Source organism: Mesoplodon mirus, assembly GCF_964341445.2.
Source record: "Mesoplodon mirus genome assembly, chromosome: 19".
Lineage (NCBI taxonomy): Eukaryota > Metazoa > Chordata > Mammalia > Artiodactyla > Ziphiidae > Mesoplodon > Mesoplodon mirus.
The window spans coordinates 51,102,024-51,125,749 of record NC_138995.1 but is presented as its reverse complement, the minus strand read 5'-3'; the positions used below and the strand labels follow the sequence as shown (position 1 = coordinate 51,125,749).

The following is a 23,726-nucleotide window of genomic DNA, read 5'->3' as shown; positions in this document are numbered from 1 at the left end:
ACAAAAGCATATCCATGGGGCTTCCCTGGTGGCGCAGTGGTTGAGAGTCCGCCTGCCGATGCAGGGGACACGGGTTCGTGCCCCGATCCCGGAAGATCCCACATGCCGTGGAGCGGCTGGGTCCGCGAGCCATGGCCGCGGAGCCTGTGTGTCCGGAGCCTGTGCTCCGCAACGGGAGAGGCCACAGCAGTGAGAGGCCCGCGTACAGCAAAAAAAAAAAAAAAAAAAAAAAAAAGCATATCCATGCTAGCTCAGAGAAATGGAATCATATCTACTTACTTATTCTTCCATTTGCTTATGCACATTTAAATACTTTGCCCTGCTCATTTTCTCCACTGTGCCTATTAGTCAAGTCATATTTTGTCAGATGATCCCAACCAAGGTGTTTTTGTTTTATTTCTTGAGTTTACAGTATTGCTCATCCATTCGATTTTATGCTTTCAAGCCCTTTCTCAAGTGACCTTTACCAAATCTCCATGGGATATCACATTTATTGGTAAAACATTTTAGAAGAACAAAGCAAGAAAATACTACAACTGCTACTATTTGAATATGCTGAAGGGCTTATCCAATTTCTACTACTGAAATTGTACTGGGGGGTTGGGAGGGAGGCTCAAGAGGGAGGGGATATATGTATACACATAGCTGATTCACTTTGTTCTACAGCAGAAACTAACAGAACATTGTAAAGCAATTATACTCCAATAAAATAAAAAAAGAGTTTGTACTGGTATTAGCATTTGGCTTAGAGACTGATAGAACATATGACATGTTCTCAAGGTTAAAGTAACAAGAGATTGGTATCTAGGGTCTGTCTACAGGGGGTGTCCTAAACATCTCTCATGTTGAGTTATAACTGAAGGACCATAACCTAGGAATGTGGGTAAAACAGAGGTAGACCTACACAGGAACTATAGCTCAGTTTCAATTTATCCCAGTGACCAAGGAGGGCAACGGATTGAGATAACAACAAAAATGCTTCAGAGGGCCTCCCTGGTGGCGCAGTGGTTGAGAGTCTGCCTGCCGATGCAGGGGATACGGGTTCGTGCCCCGGTCTGGGAGGATCCCATATGCCGCGGAGCGGCTGGGCCCGTGAGCCATGGCCGCTGGGCCTGCGCATCCGGAGCCTGTGCTCCACAACGGGAGAGGCCACAACAGTGAGAGGCCCGCATACCGCAAAAAGAAAAAAAAAAAAATGCTTCAGAACTTGGTAAAAGCGAACAGAAATTCTCTATAAAGGAAGATATCCTAGTGATTAGTTTCACATTTTGCAAACAGTGTCTGGCACGAAATTAAAGAAATAACCAGACAACATGAATATAGACACTATAGAAACAATAGATAGCAGAAATGCATCTATAAGGATTCTAGATATTGCAGTTACAAGACAGAGTTTAAAAATAACTATGCTCAAGTAGCTAAAACATAAAATTAATCATTTTATCAGAGAACAAGAAACCAATATAGGTCAAAAGAAAAATTCTATGAGAAAAAGACTGGAAAAGTCATAAGAGAAGCATTATGACATAGAAGATTCAGTTAGGAGATTAAACACAAGTGTAAATGGAAACTTACACAGAGAAGAATGGGAAGCAGCAATATTTGAAAAGATAATGGCTGAGAATCTTAAAAACAATGTCCATGAACAGGTGTATGAATAAATAAATTACAGCATACCCATGAATGGAATACTACAGAGAAATAAAAATAAACTATTGATAAACACAACAACATAGATGAATCTGAAAATTATGCTAGCAAAAGAAACAAGGCCAAAAAAGTATACACTGTATAAGTCAATTTATATAAAATTCTAGAACATATAAACTAATCTAGAGTTGCAGAGAGCAAGTTAGTGATTTCTTTGGGATGGAGGTGGAAGAAGGGATGGATAACAAAGGGACACAAGGAAATTTGGCAATGACTGAAGTGTTTGTTGTCTTGATTATAGTGATAATTTCATGGATACACACACATGTCAAAAAAGATCAAATTGTACCTTCAAATACATGGAGTTTATTATTCTACAATTATACTTCGATTAAGTTGTAAAATAAAAATTTTAGGAAACTAAATAAATAAATAAAAGAAAAGAAAACTAAAATCCTAAAGAAAACAAATATAATTTTAGTCACTCTAATTAGGTACTAGTGTATTAGTGTTTTCTTTATGTTAATGCCCATTCACACTAAAAATAAAAAGTATTAAGCCAACAAGTGATACGGATAAGTCAAGCACAGAGCAGACAGTTATCGAATAAATATGAGTAGCAAATCAGTAAACAACTCAGGGGAAATATTTGTCCCCACTAGAAATCAATAGCCTTTATCCTATTAAATTATTAAAGGTTTTAATTAAAAATGACCCATTTTTAGTGAGGTTACACTGAAACTTATTTTGTTCCTGACTTCCATATGAACCAACGTCCTCCAATCCTTAAGAAAACACAAGGATTAATGTCCACAATATACAAAAGCATTCAAGTAGTAGCTACCTCTAGGATGCCATGCACTTACCATGAATCAGCTGTTTGCTTCCAAACCTGTTTATACCAACTGTTCCTGATATTTTATTTATATTTTTTAATAACATTATGTAAAGAAATATGAGAGAAAGGTTGTCTGTTTTTATGAAAACTAAGCTGAATGCTCTACAAAAACTCATTCAAGAAGGCTACAAATTTTATGTTAGTAGTTTAGAGACTCAATCATAAAGACTGGAAAAAAATAGGCGGGAAGCTCAAAATGAAAACATAGGAAGATCCTGAACTCACCTCCTCCCACAGACACATCAAATCTAATTAAATACAGATACCCTCTGAAAAAGACCTGACACTTAACTGAAAAGCTCTTGCACAGCAAAGGATCAAAGGGCCACACTGAGACAGGCAGGAGAGGTAGAGAAGTAGTCTTTCCAAAAACCCCACCCCTGGTGTGGCAACTCACAATTGGGAGGGATCTCACAAATACAGAGTTCCCTAGGAGGAGCAAAGGGTTCAAGCCCCACATTAGACACCCCAAACCTTGGGACCTACACTAGAGAGATGAGCCTTCAAAATGCTTGGCTTTGAAAACCAATGGGCTTATGTCCAGGAAAACCAAAGGGCTATAGGAAATGGGGATTCTGCTTTTAAAGGGCTTGTGCACAGACTTACTCACCCCAAGACCCAGGAAAAAAGCAGAAGTTTGCAAAGTGCCTAGACCATATATGGAGATCCTTTTGCTAATATTAAAGTATCTGCTGGGACCTGTTGTAACTGTCTCCAGGGATGGAGGTGCTGGCGAGTGCCACTTTACACTCTTCCTCTACTTTGCTAGCACCAGTGGGATGTGCTCCCCACAGTTCCACCCAAGCTGGTGACTGGGCTTGCCCCAGCCTGGTGTGTCCCCACAGCCATACCCAACCCATTGGGCAGTCTTGCCCCAGCCTGGTGCCCTCTGCAGCCCCACCCAACACAAGTCGAGTCAACATGGGGGACGTCCACATACCCAAGCCCACATCCAAGGGGACATCCCTTGAATATCTGGCTCTGAGGGCCAGGGGTGGGTTGTGTTTCTGGGTTCCATGGGACTGAAACAATCAGAGAGCTCTTGGCAGGCTATTACCCCCAGGGTACTGCACAGACAGCAGACTGAAACACAGCCCCAGTCTTCCTATAACCACTCTTCAAGACTGGGAGAGGTAGCTGGTTCACCTAATACATAGAAACAAAAATAAAGAGTCAAGCAAAATGAGGGAAAAATAAATATGTTCCAAATAAAAAAGCAAAATAAAATCCCAGGAAAAATATCTGAATGAAATGAAGATAAGTAATTTATCTGATAAAGAGTTCAAAGTAATGGTCATAAAAATGCTGAGGAGCATCTGACCTTGGGAGAAGAATGAACACTGAGAGAACTTCAACAAAGATGGAAATATAAAAAGGTACCAAACAGAAGTAACAGAGTTGAAGAATACTGAACTAAAAAATACACTAGAGGTGTTCAACAGCAGACTAGATAAAATAGAAGAAAGGACTGGTGATTAGAAGACAGGGTAGTGAAACTCACCCCAACAGAGAGCAAAAAAAAAAGAAGTTTTTAAAACTGAAGATAGCTTGACAGAGCTATGGGACAACATCAAGCAGAACAACATTCACATTATAGGAGCCCCAGGAGAAGAGAGAGAGAGAAAGGAAACTTATTTTGAAAAATAAGGTTGAAAACTTCCATTACCTGGGGAAGGAAACAGTCATCTAGATCCAGGAATCCCAGAGAACTCCAAACAAGATAAACCAAAAGACATCCACACCAAGATGCAATATAATTGAAATGTCAAAAATTAAAGATAACAAGAGAACTTTAAAAGCAGCAAGAGAAAACAACTTGTTACACACAAGGGAACCCCATAAGACAATGAGCAGATTTTTCAGCAGAAACTTTGCAGGCCAGAAGGGAGTGGCATGATATATTCAAAGTGCTAAAAGCAAAAAACTTACAGTCAAGAATACTCTACCTGGCAATGTTATTATTCAGAATTGAAGGAGAGATAAAGAGTTTACCAGACAAGCAAAGGCTAAAGGAGATCACTACAACTACACCAGCCTTACGAGAAATATTAAAAGGGCTTTTTTAAGCTGGGAAAAGGGCACTAATTAGGACACTATAACATATGAAAAAAAACCTTACTGGTGAAGGTAATATCTAGTAAAGGTAGTAGACTAATCACTTATAAAGCTAACATAAAAGTTAAAAGACGAAAGTAATAAAAATAACTATAACTACAATAATTAGTAAAGGGATACACAAAATGAAAAGATGTAAAATATGAAATCAGAAACAAAATGTGGGAAGAGAGGAGTAAAAATGTAGAGTCTTAGAATGCATTCAATTTAACCTATCAACTTAAAGTAGAGTGTACATATACATATACACACACACACACGCACACACATATATGCTGATATTTGTGAGCCTCATGGTAACCACAAAGCAAAAATCTATAATACAGAAAAGATGATGAGAATGGAATCTGGAAAAAAAAAAACCCACTAAAGAAATTCATCAAATCACAAGGGAAGAGAGCAAGAGAAGAGGAACCACAAAACAGCCAGACAACAATTAACAAAATGGCAGTAAGTATATCCTATCTATAATTATTTTAAATGTAAATGAATTAAATTCATCATTCAAAAGACGTATAGTGGCTGAATGGATAAAAAAGAAGACCCATCTATATGCTGCCTACGAGAGACTCACTTCAGGTGTAAGAATACACACACACTAAAAGTGAGGGGATAGAAAGAGTGTTCATGCAAAAGGAAACAACAACAACAAAAAAGCTGGGGGAGCTATACTTATTTCAGACATGAAAGATTTTAAAACAAAGACTATAATATAACACAAAGATGGGCATTGCATAATGATAAAGAGGTCAATACAACAAGAAGATATAACACTTGCAGATATCTATGCAACCAACACTGGAGCACCAAAATATATAAAGCAAATATTATCAGACCTAAAGGGAGAAATTGACAGCAATACAATAATAGTAGGGGACTGTAATATTCCACTTTCATCAATGGATAAATCATCCAGACAGAAAATCAATACGGAAATATGTGCCTTAAATGACACATTAGACCATATTAACTTAATAGATATATACAGAACATTCCTTCCAAAAGCAGCAGAGTATCCATTTTTTTCAAGTGCACATGGAACATTCTCCAGGATAGATCATATAGTATGCCACAAGTCTCAATAAATTTAAGAAGACTGAAATCGTATCAGCCATCTTTTCTGACCACAACAGTATAAAATGGGAAACAAATCACAAAAAGAAAACTGGAAAAATCACAAATATTTGGAGATTAAATAACATGCTCCTGAACAAGCAATAGGTCAATGAAGAAATCAAAGGAGAAAACAAAAGATACCTTGAGACAAATGAAAATGGAAATACAACATACCAAAATCGATGTCTTGCAGCAAAAGCAGTTCTAAGAAGGAAGTTCAGAGTGATACAGGCCTACCTCAAGAAACAAAAATATCTCAAATGAACGATCTGACCTTACACCTAAAGGAACTAGAAAAAGAAGAACAACAAACTAAGCCCAAAGGTAGTAGAAGGAAGGAAATAAAAGATCACTAAAGAGACTAATAGAGACTAATAACTAATAGAGACTAAGAGACTAATAGTGAGATTAGTCTCACTAATAGAGACTAAAGAGATATTAGAGGGAGTTCCTTGGTGACCTAGTGGTTAGGATTCTGGGCTTTCACTGCTGTGGTCCAGGTTCAAATCCTGGTTGGGGAACTGAGATCCCGCAAGCCATGTAGTGCAGCCAAAAAAAAAAAAAAAAAAAAAAGATACTAGAAAAGATCAATGAAACTGAGAGCTGGTTCTTTAAAAAAATAAAATTGACAAACCTTTAGCTAGATTCACTAAGAAAAAAGGAGATAGGGCTCAAATAAATCAGAAATGAAAGAGAAGTTAAAACTGATGACAAAGAAATACAGACGACCATAAGGAACTATTATGAACAATTACTCACCAACAAATTGGACAACCTAGAAGAAATGGATAAATTCCTAGAAACATACAATCTTCCAAGACTGAATCATGAAGAAATACAAATCAGAATAGACTGCTTACTAGTAGTAAGGAAATTGAATCAGTAATCAAAAACCTACCAGCAAAACAAATCTCATAGACACAGAGAACACAATGGTGGTTGCCAAAGGGGTGGAGGGTTGGGCAAAATGGGTGAAGAGGGTCAAGAAGTACAAACCAGCAGTCATAACATAAAGTAGTCATGAGGATATAATGCAAAGCATGGTGGTTATAGTCAATAATATTATATGGCATATTTTGTAACTTTGTATGGGGATAGAGGATCTCTAGACTTATCGTAGTGGTCATTTCACAGCGTATACAAATATCAAATCATTATGTTGTATACCTGAAACCAATATAATGTTATATGTCAATTACAGCTCAATAAAAAAATTTTTTTAAAGATTGGGAAAAATAAAGCATCTACAGTTAGACTGCCTAAATTACCACTCCCTTTAATAAAACAGAACCAAGAAATTAGGAGAATGAATTATTGGAATGGTTGATATAAGAAAGAATAGGCAGAACTGCAATTAGGGAGAACATGTCATGGCCCTCTACGGAAACATGGATGAAACAGTTATGGGTTATAAATAAATAGCACAGGTTATATAAAGTATTCATATAATTTTGTATGATTTAAAATAACTTTTTTCAATGGGCTTCCCTGGTGGCGCAGTGGTTGGGAGTCCGCCTGCTGATGCAGGGGACACAGGTTCGTGCCCTGGTCCGGGAAGATCCCACATGCTGCAGAGTGGCTGGGCCCGTGAGCCATGGCTGCTGAGCCTGCGCGTCCGGAGCCTGTGCTCCACAACGGGAGAGGCCACAACAGCGAGAGGCCCGTGTACCACCAAAAAATAAATAAATAAATAAAATAAGATAAAATAAAATAACTTTTTTCAATGAAGTATCTTAAATTAGTTGGGCATATGATTTTCTAACTTTGAACCCTTTGGCTAAGGAATCTCATATCTGAAATGTAAGTATCATCTAATGCAGAAAAATCCCAGGAATAACTGACGTGTACCAAGAGTGGTAACTTCAGTAACAAGAAATGCAGAACAACCTTAATATATAATAGTATAATCATAATATGTGAAAATAAACTAAAATTAAAAACATACGTGGTAGTGTTCAGGGAATAAAAATATGAGAGAAAACTGTATATACCTTATAGAACAAAGTAAGTTTTAAAAGCATTTATTTTGAAATAATTATACATTCACAAGAATTTGCAAAGATACTCCAGAGAGTCTTGTGTACCCTCTGCCCAGTTTTGCCCAATGAATACATCTTACATAATTATACTACGATATAAAAATCATGAAATAAACATTGGCACAATATATGTGTACAGTTTTATGTCATTTCATCACATATGTGGATTCCTGTAATCACCACAAGAATCAAGATACAGAAATAGTCCATCACCACAAAGATGTTCTCTCTCATGCTATCTCTTTATAGTCATAACCACCACCACCACTGCTCCCTGCCCATGCCTAACACCTGGCAACCACTAATATGTTCTCAATCTCTAACTTTGTGATTTCCAGAATTTTGTATAAATGAATTCATATAGTATGTGAATGTTATATGTCAATTACACTTTTGAGATTGGTATTTTTCATTCAGCATAACATCCTTGAGATTCATTCAAGTTTTTCCATGTATCAATAGCTCGGAAAAAGAACAATTTTAAAACATCAATATAGGTTCTGGAATTTAGAAACATGATTTCAATAAGGAAATAAAATTTATTTTCTTTCCTTGACATTTCCAATAAAAAAGAAGCTCCCAGAGTAAGTTATTTCAACCTGACTCCTGCCCATAACAGAAAATTCATCAATTACCATCTAGTTGCCAAATGTACCCCTCGCTTCCTTTTGACAGCCAGGACTTGTCTTTTATGACACTGTACTCTCTCCTCATTGTCTTCCAATAGCCCTAACCACTCTCCTGCCACTTCCTCTTCACTGTAGCAAGAAACCATAAAAAAGCAGCCTATTAGGCCTACTCTTAACGTAAAGCCTACTCTGCAGAAATTTATGAAAATGTTCCAGTCATAGGAAAGAATACCAAATTTCTTAATTGATTACAGACTCTTTGTTAACCCTTCTTAACCTAAAATGAAATTATAAAATCAATAAATGTTGCTTAAAAGAGTTAATTAATGAAGAAAATGCAGAAGCAAGGAGAAACTAGGCAAAACAAGAAAAATTTAAGAAATAGCAGGTAAAATGAAAAACAGGGTCAAAAAAATTTTTTTAGAGAGTGATGAAATTTACAAATATAGAAATGGAAAAAAAGAAATGGGAAGAAACTTAACCCAAACCATAGATAAACTGACCACTGGAGAAAAAAAACGGCATTTACATTTTCGTAACATGAAGGAAAAATGAGAGCACTGAAATGGAGTAGTATTTGGAGTTGAAGAGAAGGTTCAGTTGGAAATTCATGTTGAAAAGGTTACTTTTATTTCTAGGTCTCAGGCCTTTATCCACAGGCTTTTGGCCTCTGAGGAGGAAATTCTAGACCAATATTACAGAGATGTTACTGACTCACTAAACAGCTGGGTGTTACCTGCAATGATGGCCTCCTTGTGCCTGCTCAGCCCTCACTCACCTGGGCAAGGTCCTCTTGTCTCATCCTTCAAAACCATCCAGGGCTCTTTCCCCTTCTCCAGTAAAGAGAACACATCTGGCTGATAAAGGCAAAGTCCTGATCAGAAAATAAGAAATAGGAAATTACCACGTGGTAAGGATTCCGTAAGTCCCTTAGTTATTAGAAAGGGCAAGAAAAATGCATAAAGGATGGGGAAGATGGAGTTCCCCAATGATGATAATTATTGCCAAATTTATAAAGCACAAACCATTTTCCCAGAAATAGGTCAGAAATCCCCCTAGACACTTGAAAGGCAATCCAAAAGTTCACAATGTAGGAATCAGGAATTTCTGGGGTCAAATTCTGTATCTTACCCAGTGAGACCACGTTGCTGTAGTTCTCCAACATCACGTCTCGGTACAGAGCTCTCTGTTCCAAGTCCAGGCACTCCCACTCCTCTTGAGAGAAGTCTACAGCTACATCCCTGAACATCATCAACTGCTGAATGACAAACCCAAACATCAACAGTGAAGTTAAAAGAAATCTTTTAGATGGATGATGGGGAAAAGATGGAAAAGGGAACTGCAGGAAGAGGTCCATACATTCAGCAAAAAACTGGAGTTGGCTGCCTGTTGTGTGGGGGGAAATGATATGGAAATTAGTGTCCCTGAAGCCAAGCGCTTATATGCTCTTAAAATCTCCTGTTGCTCAGTCACAACATTGTTATGGCCTTCCTGTAACAAACATCAAGACAACAGGATGGCAGCCCAGAAGAACAGATATCATATGAGTTCTTTGTTGATACCACCAAGAGGCTATAACAGCCTGGAATAATCAACTCCAGATTTACTATGTGAGAATAGTTTTCTTTTTTTCTTTCAGCTTCTTTTACTTGAATTTTCTATTAGTTGAAGTTGAAAGGATTCTTAAGAGATACACTCTCTAACTGAATACCATTTTCTGTGGAGAACGTATAAAATCTCTAGGCTGTCAGCTGACTATCAGCGCATGTCTTGTTAATGATATTATTCTCTCATTGATTTCCTGGCAAAATCCCAGATCTCTCTGAACTCAACCTCCTCTTATATTCTCTATCTAAAAGCATGACAAAGTGCCACTACTAAAATGAATACCAACTAACACCAACTCCCATCTTTCTTAATTGAAACACCCCATTATATAGAGTAAATAAAAGCTTTCATGCAGTGGGTCCCTTTTAGTCACACAATTCCACCTTGTTGAGCCACAGTTTTGATTTTTAAAAGTTTCTACTATTTCCTTTAAACAATATCTTTTCCTTCAGTGCTCTGTCAAAGTATTAGGTCACAGGAGGTATTGAACGCCATGTTGGAGAGAAGAGGGACATCTAGGGAAGGCACCGGACTGTTTCACAACTATCACTTACCACGCTGAATAGTGGACTCAGGTAAGGAGTTTAAGGATAAGGAATAAAAATATTGACATGATGTGATATAAATGGTTATATTTTTGGAGAGAAGAAATTCCAACTCACATGGGCCATAACTTAAAATTCCAAGAGTCGCTCAGTCTTCTAGATTCCTCTCCCGGTGAAGCAGTCTTGAGAAAGCAGAGCTAGAGGGAAGGAATAATGAGAGGTCAGGCTTTCCTCAGAGCTTTCAAATGGAGTAAGAATACCACTTTATTCCTTGAAGGAAGGTCAGCGGGAATCTGCATAAATCCTGGCCCTATCCAAAACCCAAGAGACTCAAATACATCAGGATGAAGTTTCAGTCCAATCAGTAATGCTAAATCATGACACGGATCAGGATATTCGGGATATGAGATAAGGCCATTCTAACTTGCTCTGAATAACCCCCTTTTTTTTAATTTTTGCGGTACGCGGGCCTCTCACCGTTGTGGCCTCTCCCGCTGCAGAGCACAGGCTCCGGACGCGCAGGCTCAGCGGCCACGGCTCACGGGCCCAGCCGCTCCGCGGCATGTGAGATCCTCCCAGACTGGGGCATGAACCCGCGTCCCCTGCATCGGCAGGCAGACTCCCAACCACTGCGCCACCAGGGAAGCCCCTGAATAACCCCTTTAACAATAAGGACCCAAAGTTAGACATCCCCAGGGAAACTCTCCAATCTGGGAGCCCAGTGCATTTGCCCAGGGCCCTCTTGTGTACTGCCCTGTACGACAGTGGCCTTTCATCTATCTCCTCTATGTCCCACAAAGTGTATAATACTTACTGACTCATTTTTATCTAAAGCACTCATACCACAAAACTAAGGGCAACCATAAACAAAATGAAAAGATAACCTACAGAATGGGAAAAAATATTTGCAAACAATGCAACCGACAAGAGATTAATCTCCAAAATACACGAACAACTCATACAGCTCAATATAAAAAAAACAAACAACCCAATCAAAAAATGGGCAGAAGCTCTAAATAGACACTTCTCCAAAGACATAAGAAACATTCATTCCTATGAGGTGCAGACTACACCCTCAATGAGTGTATGTGAGCAGGAATGCTATGAAAAGGTTATTGATGGTGGAGGTGGTAAAAGGAGGCATAGAGATGTCAGGGGGATTTAAGGTGGCAAACACATAGGCTGTATTCTTTTTTATTTTTTAAGCAGTTTTACTGATATATAATTCATATACTCTACAATTAATGCATTTAAAGTAAGCAATTTTTTTAGCAAATTAACATGTGCAACCACCACAAGTTAATTTTAGAATATTTTCATCACCTCAAAAAGAAATCCTGTATCCTTTAGCTATTACTCCTTGTCGCCTCAATACCCTACACTCTCCCTCCACCTCTCTCTCAACCCTAAGTAACCACTAATCTACTTTCTGTCTCTACAGATTTCCTGTTCTGGATTTTCATAGGAATGGAATAATATAGTATGTGAACTTATTGTGACTGGTTGTCAAAATTGTGAAAACATTTAGTATAAAGTTTTCAAGGTTCATCCAAATTGTAGCATGTATCAGTATTTCACTCCTGAAATACTGGCTGAATAATATTCCACTGTTTGGACAGACAACATTTTGTTTACCCATTCATCTGTTAATGGACATTTGGATTGTTTCCACTTTTTGGCTATTATAAATAACGCTACTATGATTATTTATGTACAAGTGTTTGCTTAATACCTGTTTTGTCATTTTCAGAGTATAAGTTTCACCTTCAGTTGTTAAATTTATTCCTAAACATTTAATTTGTTCTGGTGCTGTCAATGGAAATGTTTTCTTAATTTCATTTTTGGATTGTTCATTCCAAGTGTATAATATACAATTGATTTTATTTATTTATCTGGTATCCTAAAACTTTGTTAAACTTATTAGTTCTAACAGTGTTTTGTGATATGTATTCCTTAGGATTTTCTATATAAAAGAGCATGTTATGGGCCTCCCTGGTGGCGCAGTGGTTGAGAGTCCGCCTGCCGATGCAGGGGATACGGGTTCGTGCCCCGGTCCGGGAGGATCCCATATGCCGCGGAGCGGCTGGGCCCGTGAGCCATGGCCGCTGAGCCTGCGCATCCGGAGCCTGTGCTCCGCAACGGGAGAGGCCACAACAGTGAGAGGCCCGCATACCACAAAAAAATAAATAAATAAATAAATAAATAAATAAAAGAGCATGTTATCTGCAGATAGAGATGGTTTTCCTTCTTTTCCAACCCAGATGCTTTTTCTTTTTCTTGTCTAATTGCCCTGGCTAAAAGTTCCAGTACAATATTGAATAAAAGTGGCAAAGGCAGACCTTCTTGTCTTATTACTGATCTTAGGGGAAAAGCATTCAGACATTCACCATTAATAGTTGTAGGATTTTTATAGATAACCTATATGAGATTGAGGAAATTCCCTTTTATTTCTAGTTTATAGTGTTTTTATAATGAAAGGGTATTGGCTTTTGTCAAATACTTTTTTGGTGTCTATTAAAATGATCATGTAATTTTTGTTTTTCATTCTATTGATATGATGCATTACATTAATTAATTAATTTTTTTTTTTTTTTGCGGTACGTGGGCCTCTCACTGTTGTGGCCTCTCCCGTTGCAGAGCACAGGCTCCGGACGCACAGGCTCAGTGGCCATGGCTCACGGGACCAGCCGCTCCGCGGCATGTGGGATCTTCCCGGACTGGGGCACGAACCGGTGTCCCCTGCATCGGCAGGCGGATTCTCAACCACTGCGCCACCAGGGAAGCCCTGTTGAGGATTTTTGTATCATATTTTTATGAGATAAGCTTTGTTTGGTTTTGGTATCAGGGTAATACTAGCCTCATTGAATAAATTGGGAGCTTGACTGTATTCTTTAATTGCAGAAAAGAAGACACTGTGGCTCTCAGAGCTGATAGTAGGGGTCTTCCTGAACCAGGTTAGGTTCTGAACAACAAAGAAGGCCTGGATATTCAGAGTGGTTATCTTTAAAAGAGACTGTCTTCTATTGTAGTAACAGAGGAAGGAACTCTTGAGCAGAAGAACCTAAAAAACTAACTTTGCCCGGTTCACCTTTTCATAGGAAAGTGCCAGTGACAGGTATACCAAAAAAAAAAAAAAAAATCACACTCCAAAAACAAAATTAGAAACACCGTGTCCAAAGATAATGTTAGATAAAAGTTTGAAAAGAGTGTCCAAATTCCCCATGTATAATGAAAACTCACTAAAAATTTCAGAGAAGATTAAAATTATTACCCAACATTCCAATATGAATTTTTAAAAGTTATGATACAATCACAGCTCAGAAGCAAGACTACATGCACAAATCGTACAATGATCTCAGGAAAGGGGAGGAAGTGACAGGCAGACCACATATGAAAGCTAGTGCAATTCAAGAATGAAAGAGAACCACTTCATAGGCAAAACCACTTTAGAAATGAAGAATAATTACAAACAGCACAACATACGAGAAATACTACAGAAAGTATAGCATGGAACAAAAAATATAAAAGTTAGAAAATGGGGCTTCCCTGGTGGCGCAGTGGTTAAGAATCCGCCTTCTAATGCAGGGGACACGGATTCGAGCCCTGGTCCGGGAAGATCCCACGTGCCGTGGAGCAACTAAGCCCGTGTGCCACAACTACTGAGCCTGCGCTCTAGAGCCCATAAACCACGACTACTGAGTCCATGTGCCACAACTACTGAGCTTGCACTCTAGAGCCCGTGCTTTACAACAAGAGAAGCCACCGCAATGAGAAGCCCACACACTGCAACAAAGCGTAGCCCCGCTCTCCGCAACTAGGGAAAGCCTGCGCACAGCAACGAGGACCCAATGCAGCCAAAAATAAATAAATAAAATAAATAAAATTTTCAAAAAAAGTTAGCAAATGGAACAAAATGAAACAAAAAGATGATAATTATTATAAGAAAAAAATGAAAGTCAGAAGTGGTCCAACTTGCTGGACAGCCACATGTAAATCAATGAAGTTAGAACACACCATCACGTCATACACAAAAGTAAATCCAAAATGGCTTAAAGACTTAAATATAAGACAAGACACCATAAAACTCCTAGAAGAGAACATAGGAAAAACATTCTGTGACATAAATCATACCAGTGTTTTCTTAGGTCAGTCTCCCAAGTCAGTAGAAATAAAAGCAAAAATAAACAAACAGGACCCAATCAAACTTATAAGCTTTTGCACAGCAAAGGAAACCATACACAAAATGAAAAGACAACCTACAGATTGGAAGAAAATATTTGCAAATGATGCAACCAACAACGGCTTAATTTCCAAAATATACAAACTGCTCATACAATTCAATAACAACAACCAACCCAATCAAAAAATGGGCAGAAGACCTAAATAGACATTTCTCCAGAGAAGACATACAGATGGCCAATAGGCACATGAAAAGATGCTCATCATTGCTAATTATTAGAGAAATGCAAATCAAAACTACAATGAGGTATCACCTCACACCAGTCAGAATGGCCATCATTAAAATCCATAAATCATAAATGCTGGAGAGGGTGTGGAGAAAAGGGAACCCTCTTACACTGTTGGTGGGAACATAACTTGGTGCAGCCACTAAGGAAAATAGAATGGAGGTTCCTCAAAAAACTAAAAATAGAGTTGCCATATGATCCTGCAACCCCCACTCCTGGGCATATGCCCAGACAAAACTATAATTTGAAAAGATACATGCACCCCTATGTTCACAGCAACACTATTTACAATAGCCAAGACATGAAAACAACCTAAATGTCCATCAACAGATGAATGGATAAAGAAGATGTGGTAAATATATACAATGGAATACTACTCAGCCATTAAAAAGAATGAAATAATGCCATTTGCAGCAACATGGATGGACCTAGAGATTATCACACCAAGTGAAGTAAGTCAGAAAGAGAAAGACAAATACCACATGATATCACTTATATGTGAGATCTAAAATACGACACAAATGAACATATCTACAAAACAGAAACAGACTCACAGACATAGAGAGCAGACTTGTGGTTGCCAATGGGGGGCGGTGAGAGAAGATAGAATTGGGAGTTTGAGATTAGCAGATGCAAACTATTATATATCGGATGGATAAACAAGGACCTACTGCATCACACAGGGAACTACATTCAATATCCCTTGATACTACCAAATGTAAAATAGATAGCTAGTGGGAAGCAGCTGCATAGCACAGGGAGATCAGCTCAGTGCTCTGTGACCACCTAGAGGGGTGGGATAGGGAGGATGGGTGGGAGATGCAAGAAGGAGGGGATATGGGGATATATGTATACTTACAGCTGATTCACTTTGTTATACAGCAGAAACTAACACAACATTGTAAAACAATTATACTCAATAAAGATGTTAAAAAATATCCTGTGATAAACCATAATGGAAAAGAATAAGTATATATATATTATAACTGAGTCACTTTGCTGTACAGCAGAAATTAACACAACATTGTAAATCAACTATACTTCAATAAAATTAATTAAAAAAAAAGAAGTGATCCAACTTGCAACTAAGCAGAGCCTCTATAGATGAAATCCAAATCAAGAGAGAATATTAAAAACTACATTTTTAACATTCAAGAATAATTTTCTGAAACAATGCATGAATATGCATAATGAAAATACACACTATACTGCTAGAGAAAATGCCTCAAATTGTCTGTACCAAAACATTTCCTAATAAAATTATTAGACTAAAATCCATGGGGAATCAAGATAAAAACATCAAGTCACCTATAAGAAAAAGGAAATTCAGTTGTCATTAGACTGCTAAATTCAGTGCCCCAAATAGTGAGGTAGCTCCTACAATATACTTGTGGAAAAACAAATGAGAGAGTCAAAGATTTGACATGCAGCCAAGCTGTCCTTCAGGTACAAGGGACATAAAGAGTTCTCAATGTATATCAACTGTATGACAACTGTTGAATGGACAAATATAGTTGGTATATTCATGCACTGGAATACTAGTGCATTTAGCAATGCAAACAGTAAGCTATATTTACATACAATACGGATGAATCTCACATAATGTTGCACAAAAGAAGCCAAAAGGTTATATACTATATGACTCCACTTACACATAAGTTCAAAAACAGATGAAACTGATGTATGGTGGTTACTTTGGGGAAGCTACTGACTGAACAGGAGCACAAGAGGGACTTCTGGAATGCAGGCAATGGTTTATTTCTTGATCTGGGTGCTTATTACATGGGTGTTCCCTTTGTGGTAACTCAAGGTGTACAATTTTGATTGTATTGGTTGTTTGTATCATCATGTATACACTTGTCTGTATATATGATAAACTTCAAAAAAGGTTTATTTTATGGGCTTCCCTGGTGGCGCAGTGGTTGAGAGTCCGCCTGCCGATGCAGGGGACGCAGGTTCGTGCCCCGGTCCGGGAAGATCCCACATGCCGCTCAGAGCGGCTGGGCCCGTGAGCCATGGCCGCTGAGCCTGCGCGTCCAGAGCCTGTGCTCCGCGACGGGAGAGGCCACAACAGTGAGGGCCCGCGTACCACAAACCACCCCCCGACAAAAAGGTTTATTTTACAAATTATGGAGAAATCATGGAGAAATATATACAAGGCAAAATGCAAACATACAAATAAGCAAGGGCCATGATCTTGAGGATGCTAAAATACTAAAGTCTACCATTCACAATAAACATATAACAATTATGAATAGCAGGACGTTTCATGAAGCAGAAATTACAGGTTGTACAAGATAAAATTTCATTAATAATAGAGAATTTTAACACATTTCTCTCAATCCAAGATAAACCAAGTGCAAAACAAATAACTATAGACTGACCATATGTTAGATCACAAAGAAAAATTCATTAAATTCCAATGTTAAAAAATATCACAATGCAGCAAAACTGTAAATTACAAGAGGGGGCCTATGTGCTTTACCTAAAGTTCTAAATTTTATCAATAGGGATTGAGTTCCCCTCATGTCACACGGTTCAAAACCCTTCCACAGAGCTGAGGCTAAGAAACTATACCACTATATTAGTTTTCTACTACTGAGTAACAAATTATAAATGCAGCGGCTTAAAACAATACAACTTTATTATCTTACTGTTAGGTAAAAGTCTGACATGGTTCTCACTGGGCTAAGAGCAAGGTGTCGGCAGGGCTGTGTTCCTTTCTGCAGGCTCTAGGGGAGAATTAATTTCCTTACATTAACCAGTTCCTAGAGGTCACCAACACTCCTTGGCTCAAGGCTACCTTCCTTTATCTAACCAGCAACTTTGTATCTCTCTGACCACTGTTCTGTGATCACATCTCCCTCAGACTCTAAACTCAGCTGGAAAAGATTTACTGACTTTAAGGACCCAGGTGATTAGTTTGGGCCCAACTGGATAATCCAGGATAATCTCCTCACTTCGAGGTCCTTAATCCCATTTGCAAAGTTCCTTTTGCCTTGTAAGGTAACACATTCACAGGTGTCCAGACATCCTTGCAGGGGCATTATTCTGCCTACCCCAACCACTCTTAAAGGTTCCATCCTCAGCTTCCCTCTTTTGGAGGGAATTCTTAAAAGTCCACCTTTCTAGCCCACCACTACCTCTCCAACACTGCCGTGAATCCAACCAGAATAAGCATCAGTATCCCCTGCATCCATGTTTATGTGCATCATAAAAAGCCCTAGGCTCCTTGATTATCTCTCGTTTCAGACATTCTACTCCCCATCAGTTGGATGTCCCATTTTCTCACCCCTCCTCAACTCCTGACACTTTCCAGTATGCCCTCTGGAATGCAGAGTCATAAACCCCTCTTTTATCCTCAACCACCTCCCTGAACACTCCCTTCACCTTTGGATCTAACAGAAACCTGGCTCTCTCCAGAGGACTCTTGCAGCCCTCTCTACGTTTCCGCCTCCCCCCCGCCCCAGCCTCTTGCCACTGGGTCTGGAAGTGGGGCAGGTGTCCTCCCTGCTCTTATTACTCTCAGACCTTTCTCCCTTCGTCCTCCACAAAAGCTCTACCTTTGAATTTCATGCCAAGAGATCATATATATCTCACCACACCTCACTGTTGCTGACATCTACCAAACACTGTATATTTCCTTCCCCTTGTTTTTTCAAAACTTGAGCTCCTGGCTCACTCGCTGCAACGCTACTACCCTTCTTTTATTCTTGCAGTTTCAGTACACACCACACAGATGAGCCTGGCTTACTCACACTTACCTGAACTTCTTTCCCTTCTCTCATGGCTCATTCCCACCAGCATACCGATAGGTTACTTCTCCCACACCAGCTGCTGTTCCATTTTCATATTTACAGAAAAACTCTTCGAATATGTGGTCTACACTGTCTCCCATTCCTCTCCCCTCATTCTACGTTACCCTACTCCAATCCAAGTAATAGCCCCACAGAAACTGCTCTCCACACATTCACGAATGACTGTGAATGTTACTAAACGTAACGCTCAATTCTTTGTCTCTGGCCCCACAGTTGCTGCTACCATATTTACACACACGGTCACGCACATGGTGACGCAGTCACAATCATATACATGCACAGTCACACCTAAATTACAATCACATACTGCTCCCGTCACCATCGCACCGTCCACACACACACACCTCTACGGTTCCCGTGCGATCACTCCTACACCTTGCTTCTGTATCAATTTCACACAAGCACCCAAGGTTCCCTGTCGCGATCGCTAGCGCGCGCGGACACGCATACTCAACTCCCCACCGTCTTCCTTCTCACACCTGCTGGCTGGTAAAGCCTCAGACTCCGAAAATGTTAGCCCCTCACTGCCCTCCCCCGCGGCCGCGGCCTCGGCCTCGGCCTCTCAGGGGTCATTCCCCTTCCGGGTCTTAGACTCACTCGACTTTGCGGTTCTCTCAAGCTGTGGATGTTCCTCAGGGACTCGCGCACGACCCCTGCTATGGTCCTGAAAGGGCCGGTGTGCGGACAGAACTTTGCCTCGGATACGGCGGACACTGGGAAATGTAGTCTGGAGCCGGGACAACCTTTAAGAGCCGAGAGCCCAGTGGTCTCAATTCACAGGCCTCGGTCTTGGACCCTATCACTTCGCTCGGCAAAGACCATTGTCCTCACACCGCTCTATCTTTGGCAAGCGTCAACGAATTCCAGGCCGCGTTTAGAACGCAAGTCTCAATGGAGGAGTCCACGCTGCTCTTCCTCCGCAAACAAATGGCCCTCTCTGGGAACTTGGACCAGAAGCCAACTCGGTCTTTCGACGGGAAGTAGCCGTGAACGCGATGGCCCCTGGGAAATGTAGTCCAGAGACGTGGAAACTACCTCTGGAAGGAGCGTGTAATTCTTTTCTTTGCAAGCTCGCCGCCTGGGCATGTGGCACATATGATGTGGCAGAAAGGTCTTGAGCCTCGGCCTGGCCGGGTGGATACCTCTTATCCCATAAGCCCTGGCTTGAGGGTAGGATAAAGGGGAGGATCTATGGGGCACCCCTCGGGAGAGGGAGAGGGGTGTCCCCTGTCTGTGAAGCCATTGGAGCTCCTCCTTGAACCCAGGTGTAATATCCTTCACATCAGCAGACAAATACCTTATTCCAATTACCCTTAAAGTGGTTTAAATTAATGTTCATGGTTACATTAGTATTGTGTAAATGTTATTCATGTCTGAGCCATTCTTTTTTCTGAAGCTAATACTTGCCAGCTTTTCTCATTTGCGTCCTTTCCTATGTGCTTGTCATTTAGACATATATCTAAGCTTTCTGATGGAGGAGTAATTTTTTCAATATTTTCAAAATCATCAGGTAACCTTTAAATATTTTTTCTTTAAAATTTTTTTATTGTGAAATAGAAAACACCTGAAGAAAACTGCATAGAATGTGTAAGTTCCGTGTAACGCCATACAAGTGAAGAAACAGTACATTGTTGTGGTGCTCCAAGGACAAAGAACAAGATAAACTCAAAGGGCCAACATTGCCGGAACAAAGAGTTACAGGACTCTTATCACTCTGTCACACTGCGACCATTACAATGTCCCAGAGCCCTCCCAAGCAGCAGGCCCTGTCCCTTTCCCGTCCCATATAAGGAAAGATATTTGTCCCATTCTTCTCATGCTCTGCACACTGAAAGTATACATACCCTGCCCAATCAGCAGATGACTCGCAGGTTCCTTTGTTCCCTGGCTATAAAAACAGACCAGTAACCCTTGCTCAGGGTCTCCCTGGCTATCAGGAAGTCGGCCCGCTGTTCTGGCAGACCCTTCCCTCTAATAAATTCTATCTTCTTTTCATTCTGCCTTATGTCTGGAAATTCTTTTCCAACCCGCATTCGTACCATGACAATTGTGGGTACCTTAAGAAGAAATGCCCACCCCATATGATCATTTCTGACCCCTCAGACCCCAGCTGATGACTATCCTGATTGTTAATGTAATAATATCTTGGTTTGTCACTTATCTATCTTTGAAATTTACATAAATGCAATCAAATTGTATGACTCTCTTACCTTGCTGAGTTGTTAAAACTCCTAACTGGATTAACTCAAAACTCCACACTAAAGGCTTTGCAGAAGTAAATGTATGCCCCCATTCAGGCATAAAAACTGTTTTCCTCAGTTATTATGGTGTTGCAGGACCCCAAGATCAACCCTCCCTCCAAGGTTCAATGATTCACTGGGAGAACTCACAGCAAAACATACAAAGCAAAATCAGCAAAAAAGAAAAGGTACATTGGGCAAAGTCCAGGAAAAACCAGCCACATGCTTCCAAGGATCCTTTCCCAGTAGAGTTACCCAGGCCATTAATTCCCCCAGCAACGAGTTGTGACAATACATGTGAAATAGTACCAACCAGGGAAGCTCATTAGAAATTCAGTACCTAGGGTTTTTATTGGGGCCTGGTCACATAGGCAGTCTCTGCCTGGCACATACCAGAATTTCAGACTCTCAGAAGGAAAGCAGGTATTTGGTATAAATTATATTGTTTGCCCAAACACTTTAGGCACAATAAGCCATTCTTATCAGTGAGGATAATGGGAATCTTCTCAAAATCCAAGTTCTAGTTGCAAGCCAAGGGCCAAACTTCAAGCAGGCCTTTCTAAGGATAAGAAGTCTCAGGTCTGCTATGTTAATCCTTTTCTGCACACTACTGTCCTAAACAAAATGTCTGGCTTTCAACAACAACAAAAAATTTCAAGGCATATGAAAAGTCAAGAAAAATCAAGACACTCCCAAAACACAAAGCAACAATCAGAACTAGACTCAGGTGTTCTCAGCTTGTTGCTGCATAACTTCAATCTCTGCCTCTGCCCTCACACAGCCTTCTTCTATATCTTCTCATCTTCTGTCTATTGTAAGTGGATTTAGGTCACATCCAGATAATTGTGATAATCTCAGCTAGTGATCCTTAACTTACTTACATCTGTAAAGACCCTTTTTTCCAAATAAGGTCACATTCACAGGTCCTGGGGGTTAGGATGTGGACATATCTCTATGGTGTCACCATTCAACCTAAAACAACCTGTTACTATATTTAGTTTTATCTGAATAGATTTCCTTAGAATTCTCCTCTTATGTCACTGATCTCAGTGGTTTAGCAGAGCAAAGACCAAACTCTTGATCTACCCACTAAAACTTGCTCATTCTATAGTTTTATCTTAGTAAATGACAATTCTGGTCTTCTAGTTTCTTGGGCTGCAGTATTTGGGTTGGCCTAGGTTCCTCTCTTTCTCTCATATCCCACATCAAATTCATTTAGCTCTATCTTCAAAATATATCTAGAATCCAACTATTTCTCCTAACTACCACTGCTATCACCCTAGACCGAGTCACCATTATCTCTTACCTGGATTATTCCAACAGCCCATTGGCTAGTTTCCCTGCTTCCTTTTTTGTCCCCCTACACCCTACTCTCTACTCAGCACCCCAAATGATGTCTTTTAAATATAAGATCATGTCACTCTTCTGTTCAAAACACACTATTGCTTTTACATCTTGCTAAGACTAACCAAACTTCTTAAAATATTCTCCAAGGCCTTACATAATTTGTCCTCTCATTAGCTCTTTCACCTCATCTACTACTCTCTACTTTGTCAGGCTGGCCTACTTGCTGCTCCTTGGATACACCAGGCTTGTATCTAACATGGCATTTATGTTCAGCTGTTTTCTCTGCTTATAATGCTCTTTATCCAAATATCTTCAAATGTCACTGCTTCTTCCTTTTGTTTTTGCTCAAATATTTTCTTCTTAGGAAGGCTTTTCCTAACCATTCTATTTAAAATCATAACTCCCTTGTCACTCACTATCTTATTTCCAAGCTTAATTTTTCTCTACAGATCTTACCTTTATCTGGAACACTATATACTTCATTTACACGTTCACTGGTCACTTTCCCAGACTAGAATGTAAACTCCTCGAGAACAGGAAATTTGGACCGTTTTTTTCACTGATGCTTTCCTAGGGCTTAGAACAGCACCTGGCACAGATAAAGGGCTCCATAAATATCTGCTGGATGAAGAAATACATTTTGACAGCAACAGGAAATAGGCACTTTCATAAATTTTTTGGTGGAAATGGAAAGTGATTCATCTTTTGTGGACTGCAAATACTTATACATAACCTCTGACCCAGCACTTCTTAGAAGAAATCGAAAGATGCACATGCACATCTGTGCAAAGCTGAATACATAAGAATTTCATTCCAAAATTGCATAAACCTGAAAACATCCTAATAATTCACTAACATGGTATTAGTTAAAGTATGACATTTCCCCAACCATAAAGCATTATACCACCATAAGAAAGAATAAGGAATATATATTAATATGGAGTGTCTTCTAAGAAATAATAGTGAGTAAAAAACAAGGTGCTTTATACTATACTAACATTTGTGAAAAATAAAGATGTTATATATACAGATAGGTTGGTATAATCATAGAATAACTCAAAGTAGTTAACATAAGAAACTAGTCACTGTAGATACATGTGGAGAAGAGAAATACTGAAAGGGAGACTTCTTTTTTCACTATAACCTTATTTAAATTTTTAAAATCGATGAGATGATTCCTTTAAAAACAATCATGAAATAAAAAACTTGGCAGAGAGGGGAGCTAAGAGGAAAGTAGCAATGATTTCTAAGCTAG

General features: G+C 39.4%; 1 protein-coding gene across 3 annotated transcripts in view; it reads right to left on the bottom strand.

Annotated features, from left to right (window-relative positions):
- Positions 1–23,726, bottom strand: part of LOC309795046 (uncharacterized protein) — a 30,982-nt gene that overhangs the window by 5,540 nt on the left and 1,716 nt on the right. The window contains exons 2-5 of one of the 3 annotated variants that reach the window (XM_082607060.1): positions 22,928–23,060; positions 10,718–10,797; positions 9,579–9,705; positions 9,226–9,321 (exon numbers count right to left, since the gene is read on the bottom strand). In XM_082607060.1, coding sequence (XP_082463186.1) covers positions 9,226–9,321; positions 9,579–9,705; positions 10,718–10,726 — 232 coding nt within the window. In that variant the 5' untranslated portion in view covers positions 10,727–10,797; positions 22,928–23,060. Of the gene's footprint in view, positions 1–9,225; positions 9,322–9,578; positions 9,706–10,717; positions 10,798–19,481; positions 19,811–22,927; positions 23,061–23,726 lie in introns of those variants that run through there. The other 2 variants (XM_082607059.1, XM_082607061.1) reach the window with 2 other exon arrangements.